Below are 13,077 nucleotides of genomic sequence, written 5' to 3' on the forward strand. Positions count from 1 at the left end.
AGAAGCCATCCCCTCTTGAACTTCAGTTTTTTCACAGATGAAGTTACCACCCAAAATTTGCTGAAATTTTATTGAATCCATTTTTCCTTCTACTTGTGAAATGTTCCCTGTGCCACTGACTGCAATACAACCCCAAAGAATGATTGATCCACCCCCATGCTTATCAGTTGGACAGAGGTTCTTTTCATTAAATTCTGTGCCGTTTCTTCTCCAAACGTACCTTTGCTCATTCCGGCCAAAAAGTTATATTTTAACCTCATCGGTCCACAGAACTTGTTTCCAAAATGCATCAGGCTTGTCTATATGTTCATTTGCAAAGTTCAAACGCTGATTTTTGTGGTCAGGACATAGAAGAGGTTTTCTTCTGATGACTCTTCCATGAAGACCATATTTGTACAAGTATCTCTTTATAGTGGAATAGTGTACCACAACTCCAGTGTCTGCCAGATCTTTCTGGAGGGATCGTGCAGTCAAACGTGGGTTTTGAATTGCTTTTCTAACAATCCTGCGAGCTATTCTGTCTGATATTTTTCTTGGTCTTCCAGATCTTGCTTTAACTTCCACTGTTCCTGATGACTGCCATTTCTTACTTACATTCCAAACAGAGGATATTGACATCTGAAAACGCTTTGCTATCTTCTTATAGCCTTCTCCAGCTTTGTGAGCGACAACTATTTTCAGTTTCAGTTTTCTAGACAACTGCTTAGAAGAACCCATGGTGCTGATTGTTGGGGCAAGGTCAGATGAGTCTGGGCATTTAAAACCTTTGAGCTTGACATCACCTGGTTTTCCCAGATGAGGATTGAGAACAATCCATGACACTGGCAGGTCTCAGCTTTGCAAAGGGGGCAGTGGATGCTATAAATTCTGCAGGGTGCCCAAACTTTTGCAGACGCCAGTTTTTGTTTTCTGTAATTTTGAAAGTGTAAATGATGGAAATAAAATCTAACTTTTTTTGACATATTATAAGAATGTCTAATCTGTAATTTGATGCCTTTTGGAGATTTTTCCATCTTCCTTGGCTTCGTTATGCACATTAATACAAATTTTTACCTGGGGTACCCAAACTTTCGATCCCCACTGTACATAGTAGGCGCGGTTGAAAAAAAGACACAAGTCCAACCTATGTGTGTGATTTTAGGTCAGTATTACATTGTATACCCCTGTATGTTGTGGTCGTTCAGATGCTTAACTAATAGTTTTTTGAAATGATTGATGCTCCCCACTGAAACCACTGCCTGTGGAAGATTTCCACATCCTTACCGCTCTTACAGTAAAGAACCCTCTACATAGTTTAAGGTTAAACCACTTTTCTTCTAATTTTAGTGAATGGCCGCATCTTATTAAATTCCCCTTTGCAGAAAAGTTTTATCCCTATTGTGGGGTCACCCGTATGGTATTTGTACATTGAAATCATATCCCCTCTCAAGCGTCTCTTCTCCAGAGAGAATAAGTTCAGTTCTTGTAACCTTTCCTCATAACTAATGTCCTCCAGTCCCTTTATTAGTTTTGTTGCCCTTCTCTGGACTCTCTCCAGTTCCAGCACATCAATGTCAATCTCACACATGAATAATATTTTTTGAGGTGTGCCTTTGGAAATATCCTTTGTGCTCATGTGAAGAAAAAGACAAATAAATAAGGTATTCATCATTCCAACTGCAATATATTCCGCTAAGGGGAAGTGGATTAACAGTGAATCTGAAGAGCTGCATTAAGCTGATATATTGAACAGTGAGCGACTTGGCACAATTTTCCTGTCTTTTTGCTAATTTCATATTTTATGGATTGTGAGCATAATTGAGAGAATTTGGAGAACAGAAATAGTTTCTTTGTTTGTATGATCTTAAGAACAACAATGCATGATTCTTTAATAGCTACAGATATATATGCAAATATTTCAGGGGGCTTGCTTCAATCATGTTGCTGCTAAAAACAGTCTGCTACTAGTGCTATTACTTCTGTATTTGTTTATTTGCTTGTTACAGATGTTTTGGCCCCTTTGTGGGCATACCTTCTCAACCAGATAAAATAATAAAAATTGAACAGAAAAACAATGTAATAAATATCTTGTATTAAATATATATGAAAAATACACAAAAATGTATTAAAGAAAGTCAATATATTCCAGAAGAAGTAGTGAGTGGGACAAACATATCTATACTCCTTTCTATAGCCCTTTGGATGTATGTAGTGAATTAAGCACAAGCTGATGGCCACAGTAGCAGCCATCAGACTGAACCCATTTTCCTCAGCCAGCTACTGTCTGTAAAGTGACAGCGAACTGATAGCCGTAAATCTGCTGAATCACTTTCACAGTGCGGGCGACATGGTCACCCACTCCCTGACCAGATTCACCAGCTTAAAGAGACCGAGGAACATTCATTTCTTGATCTCCTCTGTGCCGAATAATAGGACAGGTAAATAAAAAATAATAATAAAAAAAAAAATGTAAACATAGCCCCATAGCGCTACAAACGTCACAGTTAGAATTATGGCTCCAAAGCCATCATCTATGGTTAACGCTAAACTGATTAAAAACATTTACTAAAGTGTCACCCATGGAGATTTACCTTTTTTTTGTGTGATATCATGGGCCCGGGTGATTTTTAAGTTTGCATGTTTGGTATCTATTTACTCAATGCAACATCATTTTTATAGCCAAAAGATTTTTACATGCAACCAAAATAAATGTAACCCTTTCGCCGCCAGATCCATACATCATACGGACCTGACAGCGGGGGGGGGGGGGCATTACACACAACCCAGTGGCTGCAGGTAGACTCCTGCCTGTCAGATAAGGACATTGGTGCGGTGGCGCTGCCGCCAGATTACTCACACACCCCTGGTACCGGCGCCACCCCCTGCCATGCTTACCAGGCTCTATTTGCCCATCGGCAGGCCCAGGAGCTCCATGGTGGGTGCCAGCGGCTGGAGGGGAAGGCGAAGCGGACACAGGACCACTCTCCTCTTCTTGTGACCCAGAAGCAACATCTGACGTCACTTCCAGGTCAAGCACACGGCTAGCTCAGCCAGGAAATGCGATCTGCATTTCAAAACATTTAGTAGAGCACAGGGGAGAGATGCAGGGTTTTTCAGTCCCTGAATATCTCAATAAAGAGAACCTGTCACCAAGCATGTAATTTTTTTGTGGGGGGAGGGGAGCGGGTAGCTAGTTTTCACAGGTACCCAACTACCACTTCCTCTCCTGGTGCCGAAGCGCTAGAAGGAAGTTCACCTCTCATCTTCCTCCCTTCCATCTTCTGGGACACATCACAGGTCCCAGAAGATTGCCCGGCCATTCACAACGCGCAGCCCAGGTCGTGCATGGGGCCCGCAGTTAGTTACAATGCTGGTGCCACGGGGAGGAAAAGATGAGCGAGGCTTCGTGGTGAGTGCGTTTATTAAAAGTGAGAAGCTACACTTTTTGTAGCTGCTCACTTTTAATTGGGTAGAGCTCCGCTTTAGGTAAAAAAAAAAAAAAGTTACACCCAAACACATAAAATCCCCCCCCCCCCCCCACGAAAAAAAAATGTTTTGAGCCCCCCACCACCACCACAACCACAAATACACATGCACGATGTAAAACGCAAGCGCCAGGGCGCCTACGTGTGAAAACGTTGATTGAGATACACAGATCGCTGCACACGCTGGAGTAGGAGCAATAAGTCTAAACACAAGAATTCCTCCGTAACATTAAACTGATACCCATAGGGGGATTTTGAAGCGTTGCCAATAGAAAATATAGGGTACTGAAGTTTGACGCCACAAAAACGTAAACCTTCTGTGTGCAGCAGCTCCCCTAACACTTACCTGAGGTCCCTCTGTCCACAAGTGTCTTGGCAATGCAAGATTCTCCAAATGGCGCCGCTGCTGTGTCTCAGCCAATCAGGAGGGAGAATCTCGCACGACGTGGAGACACTCAAAGCCAGCTAGACAATCAGGAGAGAGAGAGGGGGCGAGGCCGGGTCAGGGCTCCATGTCTGAATGGACACAGGGAGCTGTGACTCGGCTCAGGTGCCCCCATACAAGCTGCTTGCTTTGGGGGTACTGAAGAGGAGGGAGAGGCCAGGAGCACAAAAGAGGAAGTGGAGAAGAGGACCACCCAGGCTCTGTGCAAATCCAGTGCAACAGGTTAGGTAAGTAGGACATGTTTATTATTTTTATAGGAAAAAAACTAAACAAAAACAAAGGACTTTACAATCACTCTACGTTCTTCACACAATTTATGCCACATTTAAATGAAAACAATGCATTATACATTTACTAATGCCGTATTTATTTGGTAAGCCATACAAATTATTTTAACATGCCTCACAGCTATAAAGAGACTGACCCATCTGCAGCTCAGAAATGGTTTCCACCAGGGACCAATCCAGGCTATATCCACAGTGAGATTTATCCATCAAATTGTCCAGCACCTGCCGTACGGTTTGCCTCTCATCCACCATCATTGTCTTTGAGCTGTCATCTGACATGTGCACTCTGATTACCAGCTGTGAGGAAGGGAAACAAGTGTGGAAAACAGGTAAGACAAAGTAATTTGTCAAAGAATAATAAGTACTAGGCTGAATTTAGAAAAAACAAATAAATAATAATCTCACAGGGCGTTCAAGGAGCATTGCCTAAAGCACGGGTGCTTAACCTGTGGCCCTCCAGCTGTTGCAGAACTACAATTCCCATCATGATCATGCTTTTGCTTTTGGGAGTCATGCTTATAACGGTTCAGCCTTGCAATACCTCATGGGACTTATAATTTCCCAACAGCTGGAGGGCCACAGGCTGAGCACCCATGGCCTAAAGCAACAACAATGCCTGTGTAATGCAACCACAACGCTCATTCCCGCTATAAGTGCGTTAATGTGCATTAAGACTACAGTAGAATTCAACATCTGTGTGAAAGGGCCCCAAGAGGAAAAAAGCATTTATCTTTAAACAAACACAGACATACATACAGATAGAGACTCAGACAGAGCGATCATTTACCCCAGATTCATTCAGCAGTAATATTTAAAAATGTAAGACCCTGATTATATCATTTGAGCTAAGAAATGCACCTGCTTATGCACTGAAAATGTCCTACGTTATATACTAGACCTTGGATTTCAATGCATACAAAAGTATTCAAACATTGAGGTAGCAGAAAAGGTATCCTAGATGAGTAAGAGAAACACAAATGGCAAGCTCCACATTCAAATTGTAAAGGTTGCTATGGCAGCCTTTACACAAGAAGCCAAGAACTGAAGGATTAACTGTGAATGCTCAGACATTTAAGACAGTTGCCAATGCCATATTCTCTCTTCACTGCAACCAACTCTTGATAGTAAAAAAAAAAGCCAAATTTGAAAGTCTAGAGGTTGATTAAATAAATTGTGTATGAATCTTAACTGCTAATATACTCCGGTCTACTTTCCACTGCATTCACCTTTTTCACTTGAGCTTCTTTAATTTTTTCGAGAGCTATTCGAATCTTCTCTGCCTTAATTTTGGCAGCTTGTTCCTCCTGTTGATTGAATAATAAAAAATAAAAAAAAACACACAAACTGTCAGATTTCTTATAAATTAATAATTGATGATCATAAAAATAAGACAGCAGTCTCCAACTAGACCCTTCCAAATGCTCCAGACTTTCAAGCATTGGTAAGTGCATTATCACCTGATGCAGAGGTTAGGAAAAAAAGAGGCAAGGGAAACACTAAGTCACACCAGAAATAGAACACACACTGATAAAAGTTATTCAGAAAGTTGATACATAATGTTACAGTAAATATGTTTTATATTTTTAGTCGCGATTGAGAATATACAGAGCAGAAAGTGATACAGACATTGATAAAATGTAGCCCTCGTACACCTGATGACTGCCCAGATCAAACAATTGTAGCTGGAACCAAAAAAAAGGTCTTCTGCTCCACTGAATTCTGACAAATGTTTTACCATGTTGTTATGGTAGTATTAAGACTGGTAAAAACGAGCCGAATATTGGCAGGTGTAACTGAAGCCAGCCAACATTCAGCCCATGTGTACCCCAGCCTGTCTGGCTTCTGTCGAATGGGGATGCTGGAAAATCACCATCTGATCAGCACTGGCAGCCAATGGCTGAGGGCTGACCAGTGTATTCTGGCAGAGGGGCAGTCCCCCTGTCAGAACACAATAGCTCAGCAGGGAACTTGGTGTACTAACATCTCCTCCTAAGCTCCTCAGTTTTCAGCCCGCTGGGTTGAATGAAAAAAGAAAGTGTGTACCAGGCTTTAGGGATCATGGTTTGCTACTTTGCAGCTTTATTCCAATACAATGTTCTTTAGCCAAATGATGCCCATCACATGCAGTATGACCCCTGCTCTTACTGAATTTGGACAATTTTCCTAGCCAGTGATCAGAGCTGAATGCAAACAGCCAACTGAAAAAGCAAGGGATTGGTATTGGTTACCCAGGTACTTGCAATATATGGCCATTGTTTTCTTTACAATAGATTCACTGAACAGAAACACAGCCATTATTTTATTAATAAGGCTGTGCACCGAGATTTTCTTTCAGAATGGGAAGATCACATTTCTATGCTAAAAACACATTTAGAGGTCTTCAGAGACCATATATAAAAATAAAAAATAAAGCAGAATTACATAATGATCTCCCACTAAAATCCCTCAGGACATCCTACTCTGACTGAATTTAATACACCTGCACATTTTCAGACTCATCACATTAGGTGAAATTAATGATTACTTTAGTTATAATGAGCCCAAAGCAGAATAACTGCAAATACTGTGCAAGCCTTTTTTCACACATGGACAGAAAATGGTTAAATACTTGACAACTTAATTCAACATTAGTATAGTGCCCAGGGCTAGGATAATGCACACAACCTAATAATTTCTGTGTAATCCTTGTTCCATCACAGAAAGTCCATTTCTTATCACTTTACTATCACTGTGTACTTTATATTTCACCGAATTGCATTAAACCGCTCATCTAAAAAAACGCGATGTTCTTCTGCTTCCAGAGAACAGCCAAAACAATGAGGGGTAGAAGCACAGCTAGCACACCAAGCTCACTGCCCTTACTGTCTCGTGCACGTTTCAAAACACAAAAACTACTGTATACCTTTTAATAATATACTTTTTCAAAAAAATGTATAACTTTTGCTGTAGCCGATATTGCTATCCAGAGATGTTCCCTGCGATACATGTTCAAAGTATGTTGTCTTTCTAGTAGGGAGGGATTGATCAATTCTTTCTAAAGAATATTCTTCCAATGATCCGAAGATGAAATACTGAATCTCATTTATAAACAATAGGAATACATGAAGTATAGCAAACTTTCTGTCAACCAGTCAGAGAATTCAGCTATATAGGATGACTGGTTTTGTTGTTTAGATTTTTTATCTTCCGCTTACCTAGTATATTAGCGATCCTACTGCCAAACCATTGATTTTAACAAAAATCCTCCATTAGTATTTTATGTGCATTTAACATTATGCTTCCTGAACACTTTTGGGTGTATCTTTTTAGATTTTTGGCTGCCAATTTTGAAAATTGAAAAAGCCTGTAATTTAAAGCAGTATTAACCACTTAAGGACCGCCACACGACAATATACTTCGACAGAATGGCACGGCTGGGCACACGGGCACACATGTACGTCCCCTTTAAGAGCCCAGCCTTGGGTCGCACTCGCAACCCGGTCCGAAGCTCCGTGACCGCGGGACACAGGACCTGAAGAACAGGGAGAGGTGAGTGTAAACAAACCTTCCCCGGTCTTCTATGTGGCTCGTCACTGATCGTCTGTTCCCTGTCATCGGGAACGACGATCAGTGACGTCACACGTCCAGGCACGCCCCCCTACAGTTAGAAAAAACACATTAGGTCACACTTAACCCTTTAGCGCCCCCTAGTGGTTAACCCCTTCACTGCCATTGTCATTTCACAGTAAACCGTGCATTTTATAGCTGTTTCGCTGTGAAAATGACAATGGTCCCAAAAACGTGTCAAAAGTGTCCGATGTGTCCGCCAAAATGTCGCAGTTATGAAAAAAAATCACTGATCGCCGCCATTAGTAGTAAAAAAAATGATATATTAATAAAAATGCAATAAAACACCCTATGTTGTAAACACCATATATTTTGCGCAAACAATCAAATGCTTATTGCAATTTTTTTATCAAAAATATGTAGAAGAATACATATCGACCTAAACGGAGGTACAAAAAAAACTGTTTTTTCATATATTTTTGGGGGATATTTATTATAGCAAAACGTGAAAAATATTGTTTTTTTTTCAAAATTGTTGCTTTATTTTTGTTTATAGCGCAAAAAATAAAAACTGCAGAGGTGATCAAATACCACCAAAAGAAAGCTCTATTTGTGGGAAAAAAAGGACGCCAATTTTGTTTGGGAGCCACGTCGCACGACCGCGCAATTGTCAGTTAAAACGACGCAGTGCCGAATCGCAAAAAGGGACCAGGTCCTTAACTTGCATATTGGTCCGGGTCTTAACCGGTTAAACCCGAAAAACAAACATTATATTGCAGCCTACCAATTCTTAGATGTGATGGCTGCATACGTTTTCTTGCCTTTCTTCTTTCCTGTGATCTAACCAGTGGGTCGTTTTTTTAAATTGACAAAGCTGTCCTGCAGATGTAACAGTCAGAGCAGAGTTCATCAACCATAGGTTCCGCAACTAGTGTCTCTTCTGTTCTCCTTCAGCCCCACTTCTACTCCTGTCCATCCCAGGTGCTTTAATGTTACATCACATGGACTGGACGAGAGAGGAGGGCCAGCAGGGAACAGCGTGCCAGAAGAAGGACTATCACAGCTGCCTACCTGTATTGCTCTGCATGAGAAGGAAACCAATACTGCCATTCTCCCATGAAATGTGCCCTGCTCTGATGTAATGTGCCCTCCTCACAACTGTAATCTGTCCTGCTGCCCCCAATTTTTTGCCGTGCTGACCCCCTGTACCCTGCCTTGCTTCCCCCATATACATTGCTTATCTCAAGTTCGACACAGAATTGAGCAACTGTGCAGAAAAAGGAAAGCACAAAATTTCCATGAAATATGTACGCTTTAATACTTATGTAATGCAATTTCTAAAAATAATTGTTATATCAAAAGCTCGCTGATTACACCAAAGTTCCATGAGTGATAGATGTGAACATTTTAGGGGTTCCATGAGATCTCAAAATTTTTGTCAACGGTTCTGCCAAGGTAAAAGGGTAGAGAAACTCTGAGTTAGGCCCCTTTCACACTGGGGCGGGAGGTGCGGTGGCGGTAAAACGCCGCTATTTTAAGCGGTCTTTACCATCGGAATTGCAGAGGTATTCGGCCGCCATCGGTGCGGTTTTACCCCCCGCTAGTGGCCAAAAAAGGGTCAATACCACCGGCGGTATATAGCCGTGGTTTCCCATTGATTTCAATAGGAAGAAGCAGTGGAGGAGCGATAAACACACCGCTCCAAAGATGCGGCTAGCAGGACTTTTGGAGCTTTCACACTGGAGAAACAGCAGCCGCTATTTCGGGTCGGTTTGCAGGCGCTATTTTTAGTGCAATAGCGTCTGCAAACTGCCCAGTGTGAAAGGGCCCTTAGAGTGTTTAGGACAAACCATTTAACATTGACAGGGTGCTTACAATGATCAGCTTTTATTTATGTCCCAAAGGGACGAAAACAGTTGCTGTAACTGCTTAACCACTTCCAGCCCGCCCACTGTCGTTTTACGTCGCTACTTTGAAGAGGAATAACGTTGTTATGGTAGCAGCTAGCTACCATAACCCCGGTATTCTCTTCAAGAGTGGGCGGTCCGCTTTAATAAAAGTAGTCTGTGGCATACTTTAAGTGCATTGTTGGTTTACTTAAATTTTTCTTCGATTTCCCTTCTAAATGTATTTTCTCTTTGAATTACTCACTTTGTTTCTCCTCAGTAAGCTTGCCCCCATCATCCAAGCTGTTCTGGCTGCGGGTTAGTCAGCCAGAACAGCTTACTGAGGAACAACGATGAGCTCCAGCGTGTTCGCATAGCACACGTGCAGAGCCTGCCAGGAAGTCTGCACGACGCTGCACTAATCACAGCCAGGGAGACATTTCCTGATGCTTGGCTGCAGAGATCGGGAAATGTCTTCCTGGCTGTGATTAGCGCAGCGCCGTGCAGACTTCCTGGTGGGCTCTGCACATGTTAGATGTGAACACGCTGGAGCTCATCCTTACCGCTGAGGAGGAACAGCAAGTGAGAGATTCAGACAAAGAAAAAAACATTTAGAAAGGAAATTGAAGGAAAAGGTAAGTGAACCAACAATGCACTAGCTTAAAGGAACCAATTTAGAAAATAAACAAACCTTTACAACCCCTTTAAGTGGTTAAAAAGTGTTGGCTGGAGTTTGGCTTCAATTTATTGTGCAGTATCTCACAAAAGTAAGTACACCCCTCACATTTTTGTAAATATTTTATTATACCTTTTATTGCAAGAACACTGAAGAAATGACACTTTGCTACAATGTAAAGTAGTGAGTGTACAGCTTGTATAACAGAGTAAATTTGCTGTCCCCTCAAAATAACTCAACACAGCCATTAATGTCTAAACCACTGGCAACAAACGGGAGTACACCCCTAAGTGAAAATGTCCAAATTGGGCCCAATTAGCCATTTTCCCTCCCCGGTATCATGTGACTCGTTAGTGTTACATGTGTGAATGGGGAGCAGGTGCGTTACATTTTCCACTCAGCTTCCTTAGCAAGGCAGTGGTCGTCTTGGAGGCGTGTTTGGGGTTGTTATGATTGAATACTGCCCTGCAGCCCATTCTCTGAAGGGAGAGGATCATGCTCTGCTTCAGTATGTCACAGTACATGTTGGCAGTCACTGTTCCCAGACCATGACACTCCCACCACCATGCTTGACTGTAGGCAAGACACACTTGTCTTTGTATTCCTCACCTGGTTGCCGCCACACACGCCTGACACCATCTAAACCAAATAAGTTGATCTTGGTTTCATCAGACCACAGGACATGGTTCCAGCAATCCATGTCTGTAGTCTGCTTGTCTTCAGCAAACTGTTTGCGGGCTTTCTTGTGCATCATCTTTAGAAGAGGCTTCCTTCTGGGACGACAGCCATGCAGACGAATATGATGTGCGGCGTATGGTCTGAGCACCGACAGGCTGACCCCCCACCCCTTCAACCTCTGCAGTAATGCTGGCAGCACTCATATGTTTATTTCCCAAAGGTAACCTCTGGATATGGTGCTGAGCAAGTAAACCAACTTCTTTGGTCGACCATGGCGAGGCCTGTTCTGAGTGGAACCTGTCCTGTTAAACCGCTGCATGGTCTTTGCCACTGTGCTGCAGCTCAGTTTCAGGGTCTTGGCAATCGTCTTATAGCCTAGGCCATCTTTATGTAGAGCAACAATTATTTTTTTCAGATCCTCAGAGTTCTTTGCCATGAGGAACTTCCAGTGAGAAGGGAATTTGGCTAAATGGGCCCAATTCGGACATTTTTACTTTTGCTTTTGTTGCGATATTTTGAGGGGACAACAAATTACACAAAATGTGAGGGGTGTACTCACTTTTGTGATATACTGTATCTAAATCTGCTAGTATATCCAACACTAACCTATCCCCATGGACTGACAATGCTGCTGTCCAAAAGGTCAGTGCTCTCCCATCCAGAGTGTAGGCACTCTAAAATAGAAGGTGTGTCACTGGCAAGATCGGCAGGTGAAAACAGAAGGAAAAAAAATTATAGGTCACATTTTTGGGTTTAACACTGCTTTAACCTATTGTGTACTGTTTTATAGAAATCTTCTGCTTTTGCAATGAAGTATTTTACAGTATATTTCAAGTTTACTTTTTTCTTGCGTTTAAAGATGCTTTGTGTAGCTCGCGCATGTCCAGGCATGCGCTCAGTGCATACTGTATAACACATTTGTGGAACTGGTACAGTTTGGGCATGCCTAGGCAGATGGATGCTGTCTGGAAAGGCTATAAAGCAGCTTGCATGCTACCCATTTAGTTGAGATCAGCTTCTGATTTTTTAAAGCAGGGGTGTCAAACTCAATTTCATTGTGGGCCGTATCAGCATTATGATTGCCCTCAAAAGGGCCGTTTGTATCTATAAGATTAGATGTCCAGCACATCCCCTCCCCTTACATTAGATGTCCCACCATCAGAAGTTGAGTCCCCCTACTCTCCCTTACATCACAGTGCACCCCCTTTCCTTATGCTGCTGCTGGGAAGAAGCTGGATGCATTAATTGAAAGCAGAAAGTAAGGGATTGGAGGAGGACCAGAGGAGGGCTGGAGCCCTCTTGCAGCTGCAGGAGAGCTGCGAGGGCCACATGAAATGGCCTGGAGGGCCGGATTCGGCCCGCGGGCCTTGTGTTTGACATCTGTGGTTTAAAGGCATAGCATGCATATTAACATGTAATTTACAGTACATAACAAAGCGATCCAGTTATAGACTTGCGGTAGGATGATTGGTGACAGCAGAAAGGGCTCGCCAATGTTGGAACACTTCTACATTCTGCTACATTTGTGGCATGTACATACTTAAACCTCACAAACGAACCATGACTGAACTTGTTAAAGTGGTTGTAAACCCACTATTTGGACTTTTACCTACAGGTAAGCCTATAATAAGGCTTACCTGTAGGTAAGGAAAATATCTCCTAAACCTGCACGGTTTAGGAGATATTCCCCCCGCAATGCGGGCGGCGCATGCGCAGGGGGGAATCCACGGCTGAAGGACCGGCATCCGCCGGACCCTGACGATTTTAAATCTCCCGCGCGCACGCGCGGGAGTGACATCATCGCCGCTCCAGCGAATCACAGCGCTGGAGCGGCGATACCCGGAAGACACGCCGGAGCAAGATGACATCCTGCTCGGCGTGGACCAGGTAAGTGGTACACACCTCGTTCCGAGGTAAGTATTTCATAATAGGCTAGTATGCGGTGCATACTAGCCTATTATGCCTTTTGCATTGCAGGTTTGGGGAAAAAAAAAAAAAGTTTATGCGGTTTACAACCGCTTTAAGAAAGCAAATTAATTGTACTTTGGTTGTAAGATTACAGACCAAAATAAGATTGTCCAAGACCCCATACCAA

General features: G+C 42.6%; 1 protein-coding gene across 7 annotated transcripts in view; it reads right to left on the bottom strand.

Annotated features, from left to right (window-relative positions):
* RAPH1 (Ras association (RalGDS/AF-6) and pleckstrin homology domains 1) overlaps positions 1–13,077 on the bottom strand; it is a 257,678-nt gene that overhangs the window by 55,801 nt on the left and 188,800 nt on the right. For all 7 annotated transcript variants that reach the window (XM_040357282.1, XM_040357279.1, XM_040357283.1 and 4 more), the window contains 2 exons: positions 5,423–5,500; positions 4,334–4,493 (listed from right to left, as the gene is read on the bottom strand). In XM_040357282.1, the coding sequence (XP_040213216.1) occupies positions 4,334–4,493; positions 5,423–5,500 (238 nt within the window). The remainder of the gene's footprint in view (positions 1–4,333; positions 4,494–5,422; positions 5,501–13,077) is intronic.

Source organism: Rana temporaria, chromosome 6, assembly GCF_905171775.1.
Source record: "Rana temporaria chromosome 6, aRanTem1.1, whole genome shotgun sequence".
NCBI lineage: Eukaryota > Metazoa > Chordata > Amphibia > Anura > Ranidae > Rana > Rana temporaria.